The sequence below is a fragment of the Nematostella vectensis genome, chromosome 2, assembly GCF_932526225.1.
Source record: "Nematostella vectensis chromosome 2, jaNemVect1.1, whole genome shotgun sequence".
Taxonomy (NCBI): Eukaryota; Metazoa; Cnidaria; class Anthozoa; order Actiniaria; family Edwardsiidae; genus Nematostella; species Nematostella vectensis.
In genome coordinates, this window is record NC_064035.1 from 8982824 (window position 1) to 9008073 (window position 25250).

At 41.8% G+C, this 25250-nt stretch overlaps 2 protein-coding genes across 9 annotated transcripts; both read left to right on the top strand.

Annotated features, from left to right (window-relative positions):
- Window positions 1–108: 108 nt before the first annotated feature.
- LOC5516842 (proteoglycan 4) lies at window positions 109–2126 on the top strand. The gene has a single exon (XM_001636783.3). The coding sequence runs from the start codon at window positions 337–339 to the stop codon at window positions 1795–1797; it is 1461 nt and encodes a 486-aa protein (XP_001636833.2). The 5' UTR covers window positions 109–336; the 3' UTR covers window positions 1798–2126.
- Window positions 2127–3690: 1564 nt separating this feature from the next.
- LOC5516791 (coiled-coil domain-containing protein CG32809) lies at window positions 3691–25087 on the top strand. Of its 8 annotated transcripts, none has more exons than XM_032386680.2 (16): window positions 3691–3856; window positions 11836–11937; window positions 16209–16465; window positions 16952–17081; window positions 17385–17586; window positions 18126–18446; window positions 19197–19456; window positions 20262–20512; window positions 21170–21476; window positions 21636–21732; window positions 21857–21987; window positions 22492–22567; window positions 22979–23062; window positions 23148–23208; window positions 23887–23964; window positions 24297–25087. In XM_032386680.2, the coding sequence occupies exons 1-16, from the start codon at window positions 3802–3804 to the stop codon at window positions 24360–24362; spliced, it is 2478 nt and encodes an 825-aa protein (XP_032242571.1). In that variant the 5' UTR covers window positions 3691–3801; the 3' UTR covers window positions 24363–25087. The 8 variants fall into 8 exon arrangements, with proteins under 8 accessions (XP_032242571.1, XP_032242570.1, XP_032242566.1 ...); XM_032386679.2 differs by lacking the exon at window positions 3691–3856 and adding an exon at window positions 5588–5889; XM_032386675.2 differs by lacking the exon at window positions 3691–3856 and adding an exon at window positions 8191–8319 and having other exon boundaries at window positions 23887–23995.
- Window positions 25088–25250: the final 163 nt, after the last annotated feature.

The following is a 25250-nucleotide window of genomic DNA, read 5'->3' on the forward strand; positions in this document are numbered from 1 at the left end:
GCTTTGAAACCGGCATTATCAAATTGTTAATAAATATCGAATTTCCAAGATCGATCTTGTCTTGCATCGGTCCAATTACTGCCATCAAGCGTCGAGAGATTCACGCATGCGACCGTCCATATTTGGAGTGGTACTGCTACGGCATTTAGAAAATCTATCTTTATGCTCGTCTTTTGATGTCGACCCCTGTGCCGAGTTCAAGCAGTTGCTTGAATTTAATAGCGTCAGGAATGAAATAACTGCAAGGGCACTTCACTACACTATAGCAAGCGTCAACAGAACTTGCTTCGAAAGCATTAGATTCTCACTGTGTCTTAGAATCCAGTGAATATTAGTATGGCCGGCTCTGCTGAGGTCATATTGGATTTCTCCCAGCCTTGGAGAATGAGTGATGTTGTGCTGCTTGTCGAAGAACAGCGAATGCATGTTCATCAAAGCATACTGGCTATGTGGTCAACTGTATTTGAGGAAATGTTCAATGAGCTAAGGAAAAAGAACTCGCGGGCTTTGCACCTTGAAGGTGTGAAGGCACACGAAATGAGGGAATTGTTGTTGTTTATTTATCCGACCATCTCTCGTCCGATAAACGAGGATAATTGTTATTGTTTGTTGGAATTGGCAAAGAGGTTCAAAATGGGAAAAGTGACTGAAGATTGTGAGGAATACCTAATGAGGACGACGAAAAAGGGGAGCGACGCGATCAATATGCTTGTGCTGGCCTCCAAATATGGCTTAAAGAGGCTCCGTGACGACTGCCTTCACACCGTGAAGAAACTTAACTGGTCGACGATACGATCGCACGAGGCGTACGAAGAGATAGCCCTACCAGATTACCGCACGATCGCCGAGCAAATAATCAAGAACTTACAGAATGAATTATCTGAGCAAAAGTACAAAACTGAGGAGCTTGAAGACGAGGTTGAGTCTTTACTCCCGCGCGGGAAGCCTGTGTCAACTGGACGAGTGAGCCCTATGGCACGCCAACAATCCCCCGAGCGACTGAGACCTGTCTCGCCGAACCCTTGTACCCAGGACTCCATAGTGAAGGACTTTGGGATGGATACCCCACATCCAGGACCACCAACCCACGACTACCACTCTCCCCACTCCACTGAGACGTCAAGAAGGGATTTCGAGGCGAGTCCAAAAATGCAGCGCAAATTCTCCCCTCCCACCCCTACCCATAAAACATCCGTCAAGTCAACAGAAGGCTTAGCGAACCCTAAGCTAATTCATCCCAATTTTTATTCCACGTCGAAAGTTGAGAAGAAATCTTCGTGTCAACGAGCAGGTCAGCCAAGTCCACAAACGTCCAAGAAATCATCTGTTACCACAGAGGAGAGCTCCGAGATCAGAGAAAAGTTTTCGTCTTTCTCAACAACGCACGAGACGTCGACTAAAAAAAGCGGTTTTGGTGCCTCGTTTTCAGGCGATCGGTACCAGCCCACTATAAGCCCAGACGCGCCACCCAAGATAACCCTCCCAGCAGAAGATATGCTGTCTTCTATCTCGGGCCCGGCCATAAGTCCCATACAGTCCAAGTATTCAACACCCGCACAAGCAGACGAAGCCCTGTCCACAATGCCAAGCGAGCCCAGAGCCAGTCCAAGAATGCAGCGCAAGTATTCACCGACTTCTGGGCCCAGTTCCTACAAGCAAAAGAAGCATCTGCAAGTAACGTTGAGCAGCGCGGCAAACACCACCAAAGGAGCCTCCCTCCCTGCGACTAAGTCAGGACCCCCCGTACCCAAAAGAACGCATCCCGTCAAACCACAGCCAATCATCAAGGAGTTCTAATCCCGCCAATCATCAAGGAGTTTTAATCCAGCCAATCATCAAGGAGTTCTAATCCAGCCAATCATCAAGGGGTTTTAATCCAGCCAATCATGAAGGAGTTTTAATCCAGCCAATCATCAAGGAGTTCTAATCCAGCCAATCATCAAGGAGTTTTAATCCAGCCAATCGTCAAAGAGTTTTTATCCAGCCAATCATCAAAGAGTTTTTATCCGGAGTTTTAGTGACCTACTGTGTAAACAGAAAACGAAGTGTGGAGAAGATAATGAAATTGGGATATTTAATGTTTAAATTACTCTTAATTTGGAACAAATAAAATAATTTTAAAAGTTGTTCTTTTCACACTTTTTTTCGTTGCACTCCTTTAACATGTCCATAGTACCCATTAAAAGTGAATATTATGTTGTTTAAAGATTCTAAAAGAAGGAAAATCTTCGTCAATGTTTAAGAAGCAACCAAAAAGTTATGATTAGCCTGGAGATTTTAATATTAAATACTCATAGTACTAAAACGTTAAGCCGTAGCGCAGTGGATCAAGAATTTATAAAGAAGGTTAGCCCGAGGCCCTTTTATCATTTCCTTTGAAGTATAAACCGGGAAGCGATATAAAGAGGCAGTTTTATTTTTCCTCTCCAACTTGAAAAATGAAATCGTCTGATACTCGGGCTAAAAGGAGAGTGGGTTTGGAGGGTGTCCGGGCATACATTGAGACTTTTTTTTATTTACCACCAAACAAAAAAATTAACTTTTGCAGAAAGGGGAATGGATATTCACCTAATTCCCCTCCCCTCCCCACCCCCCCCCCCCCCCCCCCCCCCCCCCGGTGTGCCGTCATCTGAAAACCTCTCTCTTCTATCTTTCTTGGTTGTCTCTCCCCAGCCACTCATGCCTCGCGGCCAACTATTGCCTCGCACCTAGCATGGCAGGGATAGGCCTAATCCTATAATGCACCAGTCATTGAAACCACGGCACCCCGACACCCGCGGAGTTCAGTGAACTAAACTTCGGCGGGAAAAAGCAAGTGCATGGTACACCCACCACAGGCTACCCGCAAATTGAAAAATCGACAGACATCGATAGATAGCGAGTAAACTGCTTTTATACTATCAGAGAATTAGATTTGTTGAAAGATTTTTATTTGAATACACCGGAAAAAGGCCGGGGAAGCCCCTTCTTTATTTGAATGAGCAACTTACGCTAAAGCGTTAATTCCCCGCCCCCTTTCCCGGCCTGTCGAAGGCTTCTGTCAAATCCCCGGCCCCCCGGTAGATTACAGGTGTTAAACAGGTGTTGAATCTCCCGCGTGACCGCGTTACTTCCCCGGTATGTCCCGGGGGGCCGGGCTGTCAATTGACTGGCGCATAAGCGCAACCAAGCTCGCTTATCTGGTTCCACCCTATACTACCCTAAAGAATTCTGGACCTTTATGAGATCATCCCACGGCTATGAGCATCCCACACCACCCCTGAAGGATTGGTATTGGGGGATGTCTTTGTGTTGTACACCGCTAGCTGTACAACACAAAGAGATCCTGTGCGCGGCCGTTTTGTGTTTTAATTCGGTTATTCCTATATGCCTTTTAAAGAGATTGCCCCAGAATCTTGGAACAGAAGAATCTAACAATGATGACGTACCTAAATCTGTAAATTAATTCCATTTCACCAATTTATTGGCGGATTTATATAAGTCGAAGTTTTCCTAGCAACGGCCCTTTAGCTTCTTTTTCTTAGCTCCAATCCTGTTGTCTCTACTACCAACCCTAAAGTCAGTCCCTGTTCCCGCTGGTGACTATTCCAGTACACGTAAGCCCCGAATCCTTAGTCTAAGCTCTCCAAAGATTCGTACTTTTACCCCAGGTCCTATTAGCCACGTGACATAAAGGCAAAGTCTTCTGGGTACCTTACCTCGACACAAACATGTTGACTGTTCAAAACATGGCGGGCCATTTAAACATCTGCTGAGATAGCCTGCCATTATCATTGATCAAGATCGTTCAAAGACCTGGAAATGGTTAAAAAGCAATGCCCTCCAGTATCGCCACAAAAACGGGGAAGTTTGCGAGGTGAGATCTCTTTATGAATCTTTGTCAACACATAAGCTAAGCTCTCTTAAGATTTGTAAACTCTAAAACAAATGTACCGTAAATCAGATTAGACTTTTATATAAAGCACCGATTGATAACTGGTCCTCGGAAAAATGAAAAAGCTTCTTTGAAGTCCGTACTTGTATTTTTTTTGTAACTGTTTAATGAGTAATTGATATCTATATACCAACGAATGATTTCGTTAAATGTTGATGTAGAAACCTTGTCGTATGTATTGTTTGTTGCTGCTCTATCTTGAGCTTTCTTTGCTTGTTGTATACTTGCTTTAATGAAAGGTCAGGTTTACAACTGCTTTTTTTATTCCGAAAATAATGATTAAAAGAGTTTTATACAACGATCCAAAGTCACAGAACAATCCATCGGAATGCGGAATGTCAATTCCTGGTTCTAATTGTACGTTCGTAATTAATTCGTCTTAGATTTTAGTACCCGTACTTAGTAATTTGAAAACGCTTTCAGCAATTAGCAGTTCTATTACAGAACTTTTGACCAAAGTTATTTAATTATTCTGAAGTAGCTTTCTTTGTTGAATACACACTACTCTGGTTTTGTTTGCAAACGCAGACAACTCAATCTGAATATTTTATAGAAAGAATTCAAGTAAAAGTTCAAGCTTATTAATTGCCGACGTCATCGCCATCGGATCAGAAATTCCTTGTTTATAAAATTCGTTTCCGTTCTTGCGATTCTACTTTAAACAGCACACACTTTTATGGCAAGCATAACAACAAGACACCCTGGGGAGAAATCTTAAAGTTACTCATCTGCATTTTAGTTTCCACTTAGTTTTACTACTTCTTAAAACACGATCGATGCCTTTTCCGTACCCGAGCATTGATTTATCTAAGACTCGTTTTGTTTGGCGCTTGCTTTTCGCGTACTTGGGTTTAAACCAACTGTCAAATCCCTTTATTCTTCTGCATTCAACATGATGTGTAAATGATACGGTTGGCTGTTGTTTCGTTGACCCTCCATTATCTCACTATGACGCCCCCATATTATTCGCTTTTGATCACTTACGTAAATTAAATTTCACAATGTTTACTCTCGTTGACGAGGTTTTTTACAGCATAACAATATTCGTCCTTTAAAGACCTTTTTAGAAAGAGATTTAGCACTAGCTAAGCAGACCTGCTACTCTCACAGATACTCCACATCACTTCGACATAAACCCAAGTTCGTCATACACAATAGTGGCAGTCTTCCTCCAGAATCTGAAAGGATATGCTCATGACCCAGTGGTCTTTGCGGGCACTATCTCAAGCGCTGGGATATGGGCTCGAGTATGGAATATGCTTTGCCAAAATAAAAAGAGAAAAATATATAAAATAAAGCTCAAAAAAGAAGTGCAGGAAGGAGGCTTGTTTCAGATGTCCTTTAAAAATCAGAAACCAGAGCTTAAAATATTTGTCACGGAATTAATTGTCACATTTGTATTCATGTTTTTAAATGGCAGAATTTATCAGTTAATATATATATTGTATCAACTACAACTATTGAGCTAGCTTTAAGCTAGTCCCCCTTGTTTCCCCCCTCCCCCCCCCCCCCCCCCCCCCCCCCCCCCCGATACCTCTCCTCACCGGCCAAGACATCCTCACATCACGCACTGACGGCTCACGGGCGTATGGTTTACGTCAAAAGAGATGCTACAACGAGATCGCAACCATAACCTCACACCCCGGGATGTGTGCTTCTGCTCTTCCTGTTCTTTTGTGCGTTAAACACCATCCAGGCTAGTCAACCAATTAGAACGCACCGGGCGTGTTTACAAAATAATCAGTGTGCACGAGTGTTTCGTCTAGTTGATGATTACCGCATATTTATGGCTAACCAGGGCCATGCGATTACCGCGGTTAGAAACTGACAGAAGATTTGTCCCGTGCGTTCACTGAGAGTAGAATATAACCTAAACGCGGTTGAATAGACATCAAGCATGTTTGCCCGGGATGATAGAAAGAGAAGGTCGTTCACCTCTGTGTTTAACGCAAATGGTACGTACAATGCGAGGACTAAAGCTTGTTTGTTCACATGTCAAATTTTCAAGCATTGTTTGGGTTCAGTCGTTGTGCTGAATACCGCAACATCTTTACCGCTATTGTCCTTTTACTAAAAATAAGAGCCATTCGACTCATATATAGGGTTATACGTATAGCGGAACACGGCAGTTTGCCAAATAGTATGAGCTAACTAAAAAAAATTTCCTACGGAAACTGAGCCGACGCGGCTCTGACATGACAGTAATCGGTCGTTTGAAATAAGTCTCGGCGAATACTCCATGGTGTCATATTTAAATATGCGAGAAATAAGCTCCCAGCCGTGATGGAATATCATAAAACCATTCATTTGTTTCTCATTTGTTTTATTGTCAAAGGTTAATCTGGATGCAATTATTGATAGTTGGGTCGCTTTCGCGCCATTTACACCGCGCGCTAGCTATTTGTCTTGTTCATGATTTTTTATAGATTCGGTGTTTTCATGGCCAATGCAAATTAATCCCGATAAACGAGGTATAAATGACGCTTGTTCTCCTCGGTATTCAAAAACTAGTTCTTTGAAAAAGCAACTCGGTGGAAATGGTGACAAACAATACCCGCGATTGTTCATTCTATTGTAACAAGCTAAACACAACATTGACAATGTTCGTAATGTTTTTTCATCTGAGGTATTAACGAAATCTTTAATGGTTTGGTATGGTTTCGTAAGCCCCGAATTCTAGATAATAACAGTGTACTCTCACCTGACAATTTCAGCATTTAGACATTTCCATTTTTTGAATAATGATATTATCACGATTTCATATAGATTCCTGCGTAAATGTCGTTTCGCAATATTTTTTACTAATTGTCTGAAAACAAATCTGATGTACATTTTACAGCAAGGGAGCATGATAACATGCATAGATAATTTCCTTTGAAGTAAACAAAGAAGCTGATTCGCATCTTCGAAGGCGTATAAGCATATGTATCCAAGAATATTTCGTTCATTTCTTCGCTTCTTTTGCGGGTTTATTTTTGTTACTGTATTTTAGATATATTGAGGGTTATTTTATATATTGTCATATCATTTAATAGGCGATGTATTTTATAAATTGCGCTCTGTTATTCGCGTGGGTAGCGATAATTTTACTAATGGGCAAAAAAGAAACACCAGATAACGAACATCTACATAGGGTAGATTCTATAGATCAGTTTAGTAAAGAATTTGACTGTAGTCTATACTCAGCGAGCACTGCCGTGCTGTTTCTCTTTTTCTCAGTCTTTTTCTCTATTCTGGAACACTCTCGCGAAAAAAATATGTTTACAATGGCTTCCAGCCAATGACATCAATTCCCATATTATCACTCGACTTCAATCTGTGATAGGAGCATGTTTACACCATGTCGATCAAGATATTGATACGGATTTGCTAGCTACTATCAACAGCATCACTAGCATTGTCATCATAGACATTTTGATGATAACACTCATCATCATCATCATCATCATCAACAACAACAATCATCATCATCGTCGTCGTCATCATCATCAACAACAACAATCATCATAGTCGTCGTCATCATCATCATCAACAACAACAATCATCATCATCGTTATCCACAAAACATCACCATCACTACCACCAAACATCATCCTCATCATCCAGCAGGCCTAAAAATATATATATTTTTTTTTTGGGGGGGGGGGCACAATACAGAAACATAACGAAAATATTTGGGGGGGGGGTCACAAGCCCCCAGTGCTCCAATCCCTGCTATGGCCTTGTCATCATCATCACCACCCAAACATCAATCGTAACCATCCATCACCACAATCATCATCATCATCATATCATCATCTACCACCAAACATCATCATCATCGCCATAATCATTATCTACACCACCCCCTCTAATAGTAGTTTTGTTTTTGCTAATTAGTATGATTTGTATATATTCGATGCGAAAATAGCACTCTTATATTTTATCCAATTTTGAATAGCCGAAATATCGTTTGTACCAAAAGCAACACAGCGTTGTATCGACTTTTAGACTAAGTTTCCACGGGGCTCAGCCTAATCTATGGCTCCGTCCTGGTAGTTTTTCCTGGTGTTTTTCTAAGCTTAACTAATTTGTTTTTCTTCAATCAGTCGAGCCCAACAAATAATCAAGGTCTCGATATCTTATGACTCACGTCACACATCTTTGTCTACGTACGAATCCCCTGGAAGGGGAACAATACCTCGAGCTCGAATGCGGGACATCGATGCCCAAACATGTCAAAGGAATTCGATTAATATTCCTCGTCGCCTGCGGGCACAAATGCACCTCGTCAAAAGCATTTAGTTTTGCAAGTTTGTTAAACTTCAAGTCAGCTGTTCTCGGAAAGATGGTGAACACAGCTACGGAGAATGCACAAGCTCCGGTAAAACCATCCTCTCCCAAAGGTGCATTTGCTAACTGCTTATTGGCTTGTGTTTGTGAGGAATTTGATTTTACGGCCGAAGCAAACAGGTCGCTTATTGCAAGCATTTGTAGCAAAGAGTGATTTACTTATCGTATGCTTTTTGTCAGTATTTAAAACAGTGAGTAATTACTAGGATTCTAAAAGCATAATCAAAGGTTTACGATGTTGAGTTATCAGGATGTTGATGTGAAAGCTCGTGTTCTACCGATGATAAAAGTAATGATGACAATTAGGATTAACAGATTATCAGATTGATTTACCAATTGTTCGTTTAGGCGTGTAATTGATCTAAATCAGCACGAAGAAAACGAAAAATGCATTTTAAAATTTTCACAGTCTTCTTGCTGTGATATCACCGTTGTGCATTTCTGCATAATGTATAACCAATGATATTATTTTACGTAATGCGAATGTTACATGTAGAATACACCTATTTCAAAGGTTGTCCGCGCGAACGGCGAAAGGCAATTGCCAAATGGCAGTTCTTGATTGTGTGTGTCTTCTGGATCATGTAAACTCATCAATTTAAACATTGTCATCAGCCACATTATTTTCTGCTAAGCGATAGAATGTAGGTGGTTTTATTGAAGTTGAATTAGTCTGCCACTTCTTTGTACATCAACCTACATGGCGTTGATTTCTTTTGAGGCAGTAAAAGATTCGTCACAAGTCAGCGTTGTATCTTAATATGACTAAAGGTTTGTTTCCATGTGATCGCAGGCAATCGTGTGTGATCATATGGAGACCGTGCGGAAGCCGATCGGTTGCGCCCATATACGGTCAAATTAGCTGCGATCATGTGCGACCGAGCGCGATCACATGGAAACCTTAAAGCCTTAAAAGATTTAATTAATCTCGGTCGAAAAATGACTACACCGAAAACATCCAAGTAGAGTAACGTCAAGGCTACCTAGAGACTATGCGGGACCATTCTAAAACGAGAAACAACATCTGTACTCCCTGCTCTGCAAAATATTGGCTCACAATTAAGCGTTTTTTTTTTTTTGTTTTAACCACGGGCACTAGGCTAGGCTATAACCCTTAAGCCAACTACCCTTTCATAAATAAATTCGGGAAGCTGATTACTCTCGTTGACTGTTAAAATGCTGGACTTTGAGAGCTTTAGATACAACGCGGTCGAGTCGGAGGCGCGAAAGGCCTCTAAGGCAGCCGCCATCTGACCATAGAACACAGAGGTCGATTTTTTTTTATTGTCGAAGGAGGAAGAACTCGGGGGAAATCCTCCGAAGCAATAGCTCAACGAACTAACTCACGTCGTACTGGGAATCTATCCCTGAACTCAACGAGGAGGGGCACTGTGGCGCTCTGTTAACGACCTCTGCTCCCCTTATATAGGCTTAAGATTGATTCGTTTAGTTTAGGCGACACTAAATGTGTCTATCCTATAGCCCGTGATCTCGCCCCCTTTTCTCCCCACATTTTTCACAGCTAGGGCCACAAATTTTACTGACTTTTTAGCCCAAACGTTTTTTAGTACCATGAGGAAATAGTCCTATATAAAGCTATTTAGCACCGAATGTCATGCTGTGGTGTTGGAGAAGGCGCTGATAGAGTCGTAGCAGATTCCGCAGTAGCGTGTTTTGATAGTGTCAAAAGGGTGGTACGATTGAGAAGTGTTGTCACATTTTTACCATTCCCTCATCCCGAGAAAAAAATTATTAGATTATAAGATTGCGTCTTCGTGATCAGGTGAAAAATATCCCATTTCGTCTGAACTTCAGGCGGGGAGCGTCTGGTCTAAAACGAGCAGATTGTAATTTTAGCCTAAAATTGCTCTTCCATGCCGAGACACTCGGCCATGTATCAGAAGATCAGTAGTCTGGGCGCGACTGTTTGTATAATACATCGACCGAGAGCGCGCTTAGAGGAGACAAGGGACGTTAAAGTGGGACTGGTGACGGTTTTCTGGATAATACCATCAGATCCAATCTATTGTTTAGCACCCTAAACGGGCTGTGTGATTTGCTTTAAGTTCACGTCAAGATTCTAAGTCGTAACAATCGTTTATCTCTGTGTCACTATTTCGCTATGTCTCGGCCATCTTGCCAAACACCTTTATGTCACTGGCCTGTCCAAGGGGGACGGGGAGGAGAAGTATTTATACAAACCAGTTTCTGCTTTGCTAAGTACTTAACGTCTTGTGTGTTGTTGCTTATCTGCCGATGTACCTTTTGCTACATTGAGGCAAAAGCTTTTAAGTCTGCGCTGTATTTTATCATCCATTTATATCTCGCAAGGGTGTAGTCTAGACATAACAAATCATTATCCTATTCTTATGTCGAGCCCGAAATACCTCGCTAAGTAAATGATACTGTGTACTCGCTATCGTTCCCGCCTTACGAGTTAATATTTGAACAGAGTCTCAATAGTGTTTCGTTATATGCCTTCTGCCTTGTACGCATACAGTGGCGTTCTGGTGTTTTCATCACGTCAAACCTGTCATATACTGTTTGCGGTGTTTTTATTGCGCAAAGCCCTCGCTACATTCGGTAGCGTTTGTGGCGCTAAATGGTGCACTTGATATGAACGGAGAAGCATGCTTAGCAGCTTTTCGAGCACGCGACCCCTTCAGGTCCCATCGCATTGTCTGCCACACCCATCTGGGTCTATTTGCGGATTCTTGTGCTGACCTTCTCACTTCCCCTTACTGTTTTCGGCTCAAAGAGCTATTGCTTCGCTTAGTAGGGTAGAGCTCATGTTTTGGGTCGCGCCACGATTTCTGACACACCCTTCAATAAATCTCTTAACGACTCTTAGAAGCTGTCGGACCTCTTCAACAGGAGGGCACATGTTGAGAGAGAAAACAAAAGCCATGATAAAAAAAAAACTGTATTTAGAAGACAGCTAGCTCTGAAAACGCCGGTGGGTTGTCACTTCGTTTAGGTGTTTGGAGCGTGACGAGTTCTCCGGTCGAATTCCATGGGTCCGTTCCATGACAACATTCGAATCAATAGATACTTGGTACACTCTTCAGGCCTCGAATAGTAGCTGGTCATGCGTTTTGACGATAAGAGCCAACTCAGGCGAGACCTTTTAATTATAAACAATCGATGAGATCGTGATAGGCGCAGCGCGTAATTGTTGAGAGGTATCAGATGAGCCCCTGGCACTCTATGTCAACCTACGCACACCAATCACACATTCTGGCTTCCTCGCAGCAACTCTGTCACGGATTCCTTCCCTACTCGTTATTTGTGGTCGTGTTTGCGTTGGTATGGAGTTACTGGCGGATTTGCGCACACAGTAGTGATCTCTACTGACCCGTGACTGTGTGGTGTTTGTGCAAAGATGAGTGCGAATGTGAGCTATGTTCCACCGGTCGATGATGATTCATCCCGCAGCAAGGAACACAAACGCTCAGGTGTCTTGAAGAGAATTCCATACTCTTGCTTCGTTCTCGTATTCGAGTAAAATAGCTTTGTATCTGTGCTTATTTATGCTGGTTTATTTATTTGATTATTTTTGGCCATTGTAGGACTCAAAGGGAGGCTGTTCGGGGGAGTGAAAGTCAAACGAGCACGTTCGTTCTCGGGAAGGGAGAAACACAAGATCGAGACGTTGAAACATCACAAAGATGGTAAGCGGCTTCGAGCTCAAAGCTTGACATTTAATGCATTAAAAACGTCCATTACCGTACCGACTGCTACCCATACTAGACACACGTAATATCACTTTCTTTACCCTGTTAGACGATTACTTACTTAATTGACCCGTTAAATGAGTTAAACTTATTTCTTTTTGTTGGCATTATTGATGCATTTGACCTGGAGGAAAATAAAATGAAAAATGTCATCCCACCAAGCAAACTACTACCTTTGTTGGGGTTTTGCGGTAAAAAAGTTATAGACCTATAAACTCGAGTGAAGGACCTCTATTGACACTAACTAGACTCCGTTTGTCTGTCGCAGATTGCTAGTGCGAATGTTTCCCCTTCTCATTCTTTTTTATGCTTTGTAAATAAGCTTGGATTTGCTTTAATTTTCTTAGTGAACAATTCAGATTACCGGTGTGATCACAGTATTCGCGTCATCGCCGCGTAGCTTTTATTGGATCTCGGAACAATAGGCTGCTAAAGAACAGTACACACAACAAACGCCCGGACTAAACTCGCATAATCTGTCTTCAGCTGAACATTTACCGACGGTTGAATGCCGGTTAAACATGTATAAAAGCATAGGATGGCTCCAATTGTGGTGTTTAAAACTCCAGGATTTTGGCACTGCAATAGTTTGGTAAAGGTTCTGAAGACAGGTAGCGCGCATTGTGGTATTCACATCGAACGTTATACGTGGTTTAATTTCACCGGTAGTAACACCATCTACACTCCACCAACGCCAAGTTCGGCTTGGCTGAAAATCTATGTAAATGTGACTAAAACAAGAAAGTGTTTTAAGCGTAGTTATTTTATTGATGAATTATGTTGTTGAAGTAAGTAACAAAACCTTTTTATTACTTCACGGTTAATTTGTGGCATTTGCTAAAAATAGCATTAGAATAGAATCAACCACTGCTTAACTTTATATAATTCGGAAACCTACGAGACAGTAGTCTATCTTATGTAGATAATTCCCGGCACTCGATATGGAAACTTATTTCGATACAAAATATAAAAAGGTTTCGTGACGCCGTAGCTGTCGTGACGGAGTACAAATTGTACTGTCAGTTATTAATGGTAGTTGAAATCGTCCACCTGCCAGCGTTATACATTATCTGGTAACTCGATTTACCACCATCCAACCGTTGTCTCGATAAGTTATTCCAATATTACTTCGATTGAGCTTCGAACGTGCTCTGTGCTATGTTGTTTGAGGGATTAGTGGAACCGCCGGCGTTTTGGGGCCGTAATGATATCAGCATGTGACCTAGCGAAGGAATATTGCGTTATGGTGACGACGAACGCGGCGCTAACCCGTCACCAGTCACAGCACTAAATTGGCTTCCACATGACACTGCAAGGGCTTCCGATCTAAAAGCGGGCAGCGAAGGGGCTTCCTGCGGGATATTGCTCGAAGAATGAGTGGACGGGGTCAAGAAACGTTTCTCGTTCGGTACACACAGCGGAAGAAGTGTAAGTCACATATTTTGATCGTTACTAATTTGTTTATCGATGTTTTGAATATTTCAGCCATTCAAGCGCCTTCCGCTTGCACCTCTAGATTTCACGTAAACCGAGATTTTTTTTCACTACAGCTGTGGTTCGGCATCAATCGTTGCACGCTCTGACTTTGCAACGACTTGTCCCAAATTAGCCGCTATGAAGACAAGTATTTTGGTTTAGGGATAAAATCTCCGAATTTCAACCTTTGTGAAATGCATTTCGATCACACGTAAATAATACACGCTGAGGCGAACGTCAAGGTTTTCGTCGATCACCCATCTCTCATTGTTGTTGTGAAGTTTTGTAAAGTTTGTATTGTCGTGGACGTAACATCCTGACACTGGACGCCCATGCTTTGTCCTGTTGTATTATCTACAAACCACAGATAGGAAACAGACCTACCCTTCCCTTCCGTAGCAAGATTATAGCTATACTAACAATACACGTAAAATAAAGGACAACTTTTCCGATTTTCCGCTTCGAGCCTGACAAGCAGACTTCTCAACTTATCGAGAGAAGGGAAATGTTTCTCGCCGCCGTTCGAGGTTACAGAAACGGGAGAGGGGGAACATTTATCTGAGCGACTGTCCCACGAGTTTGATTTTTTTTGCTTGAATATTAATGCCTGCAAATTTCCTCTATGATATTGATAGAATAGGACAATAATTTACCCGTATATTTGAAGGTAATACTCTTTTATTTGCAACAGATTTAAGGAAGAAGCTCGACTTTATTTATGGTTGTGAAAGTAGGACTAAAATTGCCGCTTTGTATCATGTATTTTAACCGGAAAATTTTAACACTGCGAACTATAATTCAGATCTCCCGCTGTTGTGGTTTCTTTCGAGTTGTCGATGACATCCCCTTGTTTTCCATTAATTTCAATTTTCCCTTCTTAGCTCCTTTAAAAACCAGATTTTTGTATTGCTGCTACAAGATAATGGCCTTTGTTTGTCACAGTATTTCTTGCGTGGCTAATTACATGACTAATTATTTCGTGATAAACCATGTGTATAAATGTTCTACCAAGTCCTTTGCTGGTTGTAGAGACGCTTGATAGAAGTGCACAGAGTATAATTAAAACAATTATCTAGACTTTCTTTAGAACACCAAATACAGTAAATGCTAAAGTCTGAGATTTGACAGTTCTTGAAAGCTATTTGAGGTAATTGAGTGTGAAATCGAATTTTTGAGTGTTGTATGCAATTAATCTTGCAAAATACGTGTAGAAATTTTATTTACTCTTGTGACTCTCCACTAAGGGAAGGGAAATCGTTTTACCAAATGAAACTGTGATTATTCGGTTGGACATGCAAATGTTTTTAGGAACTTTTTATGCAACAGCTACTTCTTGCTAGGAGAAAAAAAAAAACTGTATTTTTACTGCACCATTTTGCTACTGAATACTTACTTTTTAATTCATACTTCAATTAGGCATTAAAGTTATTGTAGAAGTACAACTGGACACAGTTTTAGCAGAGAGGTCTGAGGCCCACTGACCCCCTAGGAAGACTGATGAATTATTTTTTTTTATTTCAAAGAATTATAGCCCCTTCCGGGTTTGATTTACTCTAGATTAGGGTAACATTTTTGGGGTAGTTCTGTAATTAAGTAAACCCTACAGAGCCACTGAGTCTGAGAAGACAGGATTAATATGGTTTGTAGTAATTACCTCCAAACATTTGGTTTGTTTTGGTGTTGACCAAGGTAGATGCTTTGCCCTAGTATCTGAAAATTAAAAGTGTTATAAATGACTGTTGTTGTTTTTTTCTTCTAATATTATGATGGTTTTATTGTGTAGAATTCCTGTTTCCACTTAGCCAGTGATTTACATATATTATGGATTTACATTATAAATCTTCCATTTTTTCTGAAATTCAAATGTTCAAAATTTTGAGAGTGTTTTAAATGGGAAACTTTCGTTTGATAAGCCAACCCAGTATCATGAAAATGAGGAAAATAAGATTAGCATGAATAAGATTCATAACAGATGGGTATTAGATGAAAGTGCAAATTCAAATTGCTTACATAATTTGGTATTATGTCATAAAAAATGTATAGTTAGATGTAGAACAGTTCATCAAGAAATGTTGAGGTTTGGTTCTGTACAAGTGGTCCCTGGTCTAAATAATGGCGAAGGTTTGAATTTAGGTGTTGTTTGAGACCTAAATATCAATTGTATTTTCTTAAGACTAAATGCATAACAAGATTGGCTTGCTCAGCTAAAAATCAGCTAAAAATCGATATTTGAGGAAAAATATAATTGTTGCCAATAACATTTATATAAAATTTGAGATATTTAAAAATAAGATAAATTCAATAGGCTAACGTGGATATGCAAATTATCTTAATCTTGAGGTGTTCAAGTGCTTAGTGCTTGTGGATAGGGCTTTTCAATAATTATTGTGGCTTTTGAATCCATGCATAAAAACCCATAAGAGATACTTGTGTTTTTGATGTGGCTTTTTATATTCTGAATGTGATGTTTACTATACATGATTTTTAAGAGTGTTTGGTGTCTGTTAAGATTCAGATCCTTATAGGCAGATAAAAGCAATAAAGCTCTGGACCTGGAATATTTTAGACATGATCAATAGATTAAATATGTAACATGTTGACTTGAGAGGTTATTAGAGGTTATTTTTTAAGAATGTTAAAAATCCTTTTCATACAGAGGACAAGCTATTTTCTTCAGGGTGTTTCATGGGATAAGTGAATATTGCTTGACTAACATTCTATTTCTATCCCAGATACAGCCACACTCAGTGACACTGAAGGCTATCACAAGAACCGCCGGCCCAGGCGCCGGACTACAGGGGGAACTGACATTGGTGATCATGTCGAAAAAGCTAAGATGACAGGATTCTCGAGTGAAGTGGAAGGTCCACATGGTGGCACTTTAAATAGACAACAAATCATTGCTATGGTCAAGCAAAGGTTTGGCTTGCGACCAGAGGAGATGAGGACTGTCACCCAGACAACTTCAGTCTCGGAGGAGGCGCCCCCGGTATGTATTGATTGGTTTGGTATATCAATATATTAAATCGCTAAAGGTCATATACAATATCGTTTGGTGATTCCATACCAGAAGTCAGACAGGAGGGAGTAGGGAGAGGGGATGATTTGTATGTGTGATATTGTATTTTTTGTCTTCCTTAAACACCAGTCCTAAGTGGATGGAGATCCACAGAGGCCACTGTGGATTATGTAACTGGCCATTTAGCTTGGGGTTGCTTTTAAGAGGTTGTACAGTTTGGATAACACGGAGTGGTTATAAATGTGCTGAGAGAATATCTGCATCTACTAATCCACATGAAAAAAAAAACAGCTTAAAAAGTGTGAATCCTCCCCATTCACTGCCCATCCTATACATTTGTAAATGGAGAGTAATTCAGCCTGGTGCTGTTGTTGTTGAAAATTAAAACCTGCAACCACCTTTCCCTTTCCTTTTTTGCTGTTCCAGTATTTATGTTATTGTTTATTTGTTTAATAGGCTATACCGCCCCTCCCCCCGTCACCATCCTCACCCAAACAAAAGCGATACGAGGAGCTCCTCGAAAAACCGGGTGCTTACCCCACCCTTCCACGGAAAGAAGAGACGCCCCATCCCGTCAACACTCCAGGTATGCACTTAAAGGAGCTTATTTATCAAACGCGACATCATGTGCAATGGCGGCAGTCAGATACTGACAAACTGAGTGTCATGCACTGAAATATATTTCTTTCTCTTTTTTAATATTTTTTAATGAGATTGCTTTTATGACATAAGGTTTTTCAAGAAATGTTTTTTCCTTTGATTAGTAGTCATTTTATAGCAGAAAAAGCTGTCCCGCCCTCATCAAATTTCTCAGTATTTAGACATGTTATGTATAAGAACGTGCTTTCATTTGGGGTATTCTATTATTTTTTATCTTGGGGATTTATAGGCGTGGTGTATCTACAGCTTGGAGACGAGATCAAGCGTGCCATGATACCAAAAAACCTCGATGGGGTCGATGAAGTTCGCGGTCTATTCAAAAGCGCGTTCACCGAGAAATACCAGAACGAAGTTAACAATAACAGCAAACGAAAGACTATCTACATCAAAGACCCCACGTGTGGGATTTTCTACGAACTTGACGATGTCAGGTGAGTAAAAGGTCACGTGTTTTATTTCGGGGTCGTTGATTGGTTCATTGACCATCAGCAAAACTCTTTATAGCAATCCAAATTCCAGACCCGTAGAAATATATCTCAAAAACGGTTCCAAGGTAAGTCCTTCGCGGCTAAATGGAACCGCGGCTTCTAATGACGACAGTGTATATATTGAATCGGGAGCCTTATGAAGACCCCTAGGTATTCTTACCTGGGTCTCTGATTAGTCCTCCTGTGGCTAGTAAGAGTTGCGACAACACAAGAAATCATCTCTAGACTTGCTTTTCCCAGCCCCTTTTACCTCACAGCCTAACACAGCAATTTAAAACAGAACTCCAAAAGCTAGTCTGAACGTATAAAAGTATAAATCCGTATAAAAGTGAAATCCGTGCTGCGGTTGGTTCCTTGTGCGCAACGGAATTCATAACACAACCGCTAGCAAACTTGACATTACAATACACTGGATAAAAGTTAGTGGTTCCTGGTCCCTATATTATAATAATGACACCATAAATTCGATGTTACGATTGCAGTGATTTGTCCAACAAGTCCCACTTGAAGATCCTAGACACACCGCCGGCCAAACCCGCGCCACCCGTGGCGCCCAAACCACACGCGACTCATGTGACTAAACAGCTCACTAGCACGCCATTACCGAACCACAGTCACGTGGTGCCGAGCGACTCCATAAAAGGAGGGGATTACAAGTGGACTAGCACGGTGACAGAGACACGCGTTGTCGACAGCAAACCCGTGTCAGTGACCCACACCGCCGTATCCCAGGGTTCTTTGATGGACAAGAAAAAGGTGCCGCTGCCCGGATTGGGGGCTCAGCTCAAGCCACACGAGAAGAGGTAAGAGTTAGCCAACGCAGAAAGCACTTTCTCTCTTATTGAAGGCACGTATGGTCAACTCACCTCTTTGCCTTATCCTCGACCTTTGCCCTTGCTTGTATTTAGAGGTAACAACCCAAAGGGGGCTGAATTTCACAAACTTTTTTCTATCATAGAAACTGTTACTGCGGTTCGAGAATGAAAATGTGTGTCAAGTATCAGGCCCGTAGCCAGGGGGGGGGGGGGGGGGTGGGGGGTTGAGGGGCTCGGTGAACTCTCCCACTCGACTGGCAGGTCTTCATTAATGGAGAAAAATTAAGCTACACCGAGTTCCCTAAATGAAAATGGTCCCCTAAATGGTCAAACGACCCCCCCCCACACACACACACACACACACACACTCATAATCCTGGCTACGGCCTGAGCATTCACATGTCATGCACAGCTATTTCAAAAGATCGCTCTGCCGCACGCGCCCATACCGCAAGGTAGTATGGGTAATACATGTTGTTTCAGACCATGTTTACTTTCATACCGGCGCAAACTCGTTAAGCGCTCTCAGAATAGCAGAACAACAGTCTATTTTATAAAGTCCTTAAAGTAAATTAAAAATTCTTAGCAACAAATTACCCTTACATACTCAAGGTATAGGCGCGTACGGCTGAGCGCTTTTGGACAACATTTAAAAAAAAAAAAAGCTGTATACTCCTGACGTTCTTCAGATACTCGTGGCAACTGAGAATATGATTGTACTGACAAGGTCTCTAACAGGGCGCATTACGACCCGATGGAACAGCAGCTCGATAAACTAACCACCATGCTTCAAGACGCACTTAACACCTCGGAAAGCATGGACAACATGCCGTCCCGTGGGGTGGACGGTAGTGCATCTAGCTCTCAGAGCAGCTTTGTGGATCACGGCCCAGCGGCAGAAGGTAATATCCCGTACGCCATGTGGAGCGACAGGGGTCGAATGCGGAGTGATTCGGGTACCGAGTCCATGTCAGATACATCGCCTACACCCCCAGAAGGTACACACACTTGCGTCCTACTTACTCTGTTCTTTTGTTCTTACTTTCGCATTGTTTTCTTATTATATGATTTTGTTTTAAAGATATTCTTTATTGCACTGCACTGCAACTATTACCAAATACCCTCACCCACCATCAACACCAACATCGTCACCATCACCATCACCATCAACACAACCTTTAATGCTATTATCTACCATCTCCATCATTACCACCATTACCCTCCCCCATCATTGTCACAGCCACTACCACCACTAACATTATTATAACCATACCATCACAATCATCATTACCACCACCACCATCATTATCACCATCACTACTATCATCAACCACAAGAACCCTCACCCACCCTTACCACAGCCACTACCGCCTCCAAAACCAACACCATCACAGACATAACTATCACAGGGCCGTAGCAGGGGGTGGGGCACTGGGGGCACGTGCCCCTCCCCCCCCCAATATTTGAAAAAAAAAATACACTTCCACTACTTCCTCCAGCACTTGACTTATCAAACTTCTATTACCATTATTATTTTTATTATTACCTCCACGATCATTTCCACTGCTGTCACAACCATCGCCAACTGCAACCACGCACAACTACCATAACAAAAGCATTGAAAACTTTTGTTTACAAATCTATTGCGTTTTCACTTCATTGCTGTTCACTATACACGAGTTTACTGGATTGAATGGTCAAATGTGTGGTGCTTATGTAACAAGCCGTTGAAGTTTTGCCTTGGAGTGACAATTAAGGATAAGTATAGGCTTATGTTTTACAACGTATCGCTCACCCGTGCAGTCAAACCCAAGCCTCCACCCCGTATGTCAAGTCACGGGGTCTCCAGGGAGTCGTCGGTGAAATACAGCCAGACGTTACAGCGTGAGCCACCACAGCCACCCCAGCGAAGTGTCCCGTATCATTACGGCACTCTACCGCTGGCCACGTCCTCGCCAAGACACATGCCACAGAGGACGTTATCCGCTGACTCACCCGCGGCTAGTCTCGCGGGCTCGTCAACTCTTCCAGTAGGAGCGAAAGTTAAATTCCAGGTAATTTTTTTCGTGATGATGATTGGCATATGCAGGGTGCAATTTTTTTTCCACGCTATTAGCTAGCCGTAAACATAGAGGAATGAGGGTTTTCTATCCTCTCAAGGGTAGTAAAAGCAATTTGTTCAATAATTTGATTCAAATCCTACTGTTTACCAAGAAACTGCGCAGGAAATACTGAATGATCATAAAATAATGAACGATCTCACGCCGACTACCTTCGGACAATATTTGAATACAAACTGTCTAAATACGCCCTAAGGGATATGAATAATAAGCTGGCCATTCCAAAACCAGGAACCAATTTCGGAAGACAATCCTTCTGTTATAGTGCGGCTAAATTGTGGAAATGAGCTGACGTCGTCAATACGGCTGACGACCTCCATTCCGACTTTCAAGAAGGCAGTGAAAGACCACTTTCTTTGCTAGTCAGATCCACACACGACAAACATGAAAAACAGTATAATATATAATACCTTTTTTTATATTTATGTATAAACTGATGTTTTAACCGTGTATAAATAAAGTGTGCATGTAGTTCTGTTTTGGTGAGCTGAGAAGACGGTGAGCTGTCTTGGGGTGGTGGGGGGTGAGGTTGGGGGGGGGGGGGGGGCAAGATTTTCGTTTTTTTTTTTTAAGTGGTTCTCGTTGTTGTAGGGTGTCGAGGCGAAGCCAGGCGTGAACCAGCAGGAGCTTGCGCACCGAGCGAGAGAATTAAAGAGTAATGTGGTGACGCTCAAGTCAGAGCTTGGTCAGCTGAAGCAACTACACACCTTCCAGGCCAAGTCTTTCGAGGAGTTGATGTCGAACGCCAAGGAACACATCCTTTCTTCCATGATGAAACTGACTTCCGGTAATAAGCCCGAACGGATGATTTTAGCCTGTTCGCGTTGTCTAGATGTTTCTAACGCTGCTTTGCGCGGAGCTGGGAAGGAACTTAGGCAAGGATATCTTTTGGCTAGTCGTATGTATTTTTTTCGGTATTAATGCTCTTTTTTTAACGTGCCCCCACCTTCTTGTTTTTCTACGGACAATGGATATAGATCTTGTATATTTTGCTTTTAAATAGAATGGAATCATGTAGTTTTGGTCTTCGGTCTTATTCATGTCATTTTTTTTTTAGCAAATGCAGATAATCCAGGCCGGGCTGATCAAAACCGAATTCGCACGGAGGAGATGACCTATGTCCGAGCCAAAAACGACATAAACAGATCCATAAGGTGAGAGACGCAGCTACCACTACCGTACAATAGCCCCCATTTCAAATAAAATAGAGCTAACTCCCACTATGTTTTATGGATATTGAAAGACGTTTTGAATGAACCTCGGTGTTTTCATGTTTAGTGAGCTGGAGAGTGAAGTAGAAATGGTGCGGCTAGACGTCATCCAGAGACGACACATCAGCAACAAGGCGGAGATCGAGAGCTTGAACAACCAGCTGGCCATCATCAGCAGACAGATCGCTGATCTAAAAAGTATGCGCACGCATGTGTTTGATCCCTGACGTTTGTCTCATCGCCTCGGATGACTTGGCTGAATCTCTGACGTAAACTTCTCAAGCCGCCTTCCCCATCCGAAGTGTCATCATCATTGATTCTCTATCCCCTCCCCTCACTTCTGGATTGATTGAAGTGCATCATTCCAAGGATCAGATCTAGCCCCTCCCCTCCGATATAAAGTGAAATATTCATCAACATTAGTGGTTCCCTCGAACAATTGGGGGGGGGGGGGGGCACGATACAAAAACATTAAGAAAATATTTGGGGTACGGCCACACCCACGCCCCTACTGGTCATCTCCATATAATTTCGCCAGATAAATATCGGGGCATGTGCACCACTCCCTTCTGAGGCCCTGTTTATAACTGTAATGTTCTGCACCTTTAGTGGTGGTTACCTGTTGCGTATTTCAGATCTAACCCTTCCCTTATGGTATAATGGTAATGTTCATCATTAGTGATTCTATGTTGCATGTTTCAGGTCAATACGCCGATCTGCATGATAGTATGAAAGCTGTGATGGCATCAGAACTCGACACCATAGTACAGGGTGACAAGTAAGCATTGGTCTATCTTATACATGGTGTCCTAGTGAACAAGCTAATACAGGAGAACAGGGTGACAAGTTGATATCACAATAGCAATCAATGGACTTGATCTGGAATACGATTTCAAGGAATAAAGAGGTTGAAGAGTACGATTGTCTTGTTAGCAAATGATGAACAAGTTTTGGGTATAGCTCACTTAGTATAGCTTCAAAAGGAAAGAAGAGTATTCAAAAGGGTATTCAAGAGTATTCAAATGGAAAGAAAAAAAGTGTTACCGCACGAAGAAAACAGTTACAGTCGATTTGTGGCTCTGATTTACGGAGCTCTGCACCTGTTCTTTCGGGAATGACGAATCACCCTAGGAACTACCCTTTTATAGTGCGCGTTCGAGTTTAAAGTTCTTTTTGTTTGCTATTTCAGATTCTTGAAAGAGGAGCCCTCGAAACTGGATAACCTCGTAAGCAGATGCAAACACGTGACTGGCACGTTATTTACTTTGCAAAAGTAAGCACGTGAATCGCTCTTTTGCATTCGGTTTTGTTGGTTTTAACAACATGCATTGACGCCATGTGTGTGCGATCTTTTTCAGACTTATTGCTGCTCAGGATCAAATGAAGAGCGAAAGCCAACTATCTTTCAGTTCTCTAGATGTGAGTATTTAGAATCGTGTTCCAGGCATCCGAGGGTGAGGCGATGGCTCAGTTATGATACGGACTTTACCTCTCAAGGAAGAGGACCCCGGGCTCGAACCTAGGTCAGGTCAACGGGAGGTGTAAAAACCTGGCTCTTTCCTTTGGGGACGGCGCATCCCTCGTAGCTCAGCCGACTAAATTAAATGGCTGTCACGTCTCGCAAATAGCTAACCATGTATAATTGAGGGATGTTTTAAAAGAACCACTGTAGAAGGCAAATCCCATCTTGTGTGTGTGGCCGCACAACAAAAGAGAGAATGCATGCATACTTTAATATGTTAAGACTTCTGCCTTCTCCTTACCTCACACATACCCTTGAAAGTACCCCCCTCTTTCCTCACCATTCCCTCACGCACAAACCCTTGGAAAGAATGTTTTGCTGGCTTATGTTTTATTAAATATGGGATTGAAATTAGAATATTCCTTGAGTAACCAGGGCTATCACAATCTGCCCTCCATTCACCCATCCTTTTACGACACTTTCAAAGACTACAGACAAACGGGGTATTGATACAGGACATTTAGACATGACTAAAAACAACATGTTGATATTTTATTCCCTGAAAGATACCTACATAGTTAGATTGATAGTCCTTTTTGTACATTCTCTAAAGTATATATAATCTTTTTATTCAGGACGTTGATAAGGAACTGCTGGACAGTATACGATCGTCACACCTCACCAAACCGACCAGCCCACCTGTCGCCCAAGAGGTACCAGCCCAATGGATATTCATCCGATCAGGCAAATGCTCTGATTTTCTACTAGCAGCATGCTTCTTATGTTATATATAATGCATGTGATAAAAAGTGTAAAATGTAATATGCATGCGAATGTTATCTGTACAGTATGACAAACGTAATTTTGTTTCCTTTGAGAAATAATTTTCGGTTCCCTTTTTTTCACAGTTAGTAACTTCCGTAGCAAGGGGCACGTACCCCTCCCCCCCTTAATATTTCGAAACCTGCTACGGCACTGATCTATACATGCCATATCAAAATTTTTACTTGTTTTCTAATTATTTTCTTATCCTTTTTTTTTACAGGACCCAAGAAGTAGTCGAGGGCGCCCTCGTGTCCGATTTAACGATCAAGTCGACTATGGTCGCTAAATCTCACAGTAGAGCGAGCGGCTCCTTCGATACGTGCAAGCCCTTGCGTGACTCTTTACCAGTGAGCGAGCGGCACGCAGGACACGTGACAAGATTTGCGTGGCTTCTCACTTTTCCAGTGAGCGAGCGGCACGTAGGACACGTGACAAGACTTTGCATGACGCTTCTCACTCTCAGAGCGAAGGTGCGACAAGGTTTTGCGTGACGTTTTTATCTAATGTCGCGTGAAAAGTAACGCAACACCAATTTCATATCTGGAGGGATATAAAGAGAAGCAGTCGGTTATTGGTATAGACATGCTGATAAAATGGCGGACCAACTAATTCTTGGCCTCTCGGGAAAAGCATCCCGCCAAACACTGCGTAATATGGGCTTTTTATTATTATTATTTTTTTTATTCGGGAGTCCTTTTAGTTTCTCCAGCACTAGGGGGCCACCATTCTCGCGTCTTATTTTCACTTAATGCTTAGAAAGAGCGAAAATATTTGAACCGGCTTAGGAGAGCTTGACAAAGCCGGCTATCGGTTGCGCTGTGGTTACTGTGTGCAAGGCAAGCATGTTCACACTAAATGCAACTTTGTGTGAACTATATGCAAGGAGCGACTGTATAGATTGTAAAAAAAATAAGGTACGAGCCATGCCTTAACTTCATTTTAGAGGTTTTTATTGAGATGATGTTATGTTATTTGTTTTAAGAAATTGATTAAACTATGTGGACATTTCTAGTCGTGTCATTTTTCTTCAGATATTATATGCCTTGTAATTGCAATTGGCAATTGTGTAACTTTCCTAAGAGTAGTCTAATTGTTGTTATTTTTCACCGTTCTCGTTTGCTTTCTCTTAGGTAATATTTTGATATGTGATACTGTTTTATTCTACCCCTTCCCC

Bases quoted from the DNA above. Each gene is read 5' to 3' on its own strand.
- LOC5516842 (XM_001636783.3), top strand. From the start codon at position 337: ATGGCCGGCTCTGCTGAGGTCATATTGGATTTCTCCCAGCCTTGGAGA.
- LOC5516791 (XM_032386678.2), top strand. From the start codon at position 11,649: ATGAGTGCGAATGTGAGCTATGTTCCACCGGTCGATGATGATTCATCC. The intron at 17,082-17,384 runs GTATGCACTTAA...GGGGATTTATAG, and splicing joins CCATCCCGTCAACACTCCAG to GCGTGGTGTATCTACAGCTT. The intron at 19,457-20,261 runs GTACACACACTT...TCACCCGTGCAG, and splicing joins ATCGCCTACACCCCCAGAAG to TCAAACCCAAGCCTCCACCC.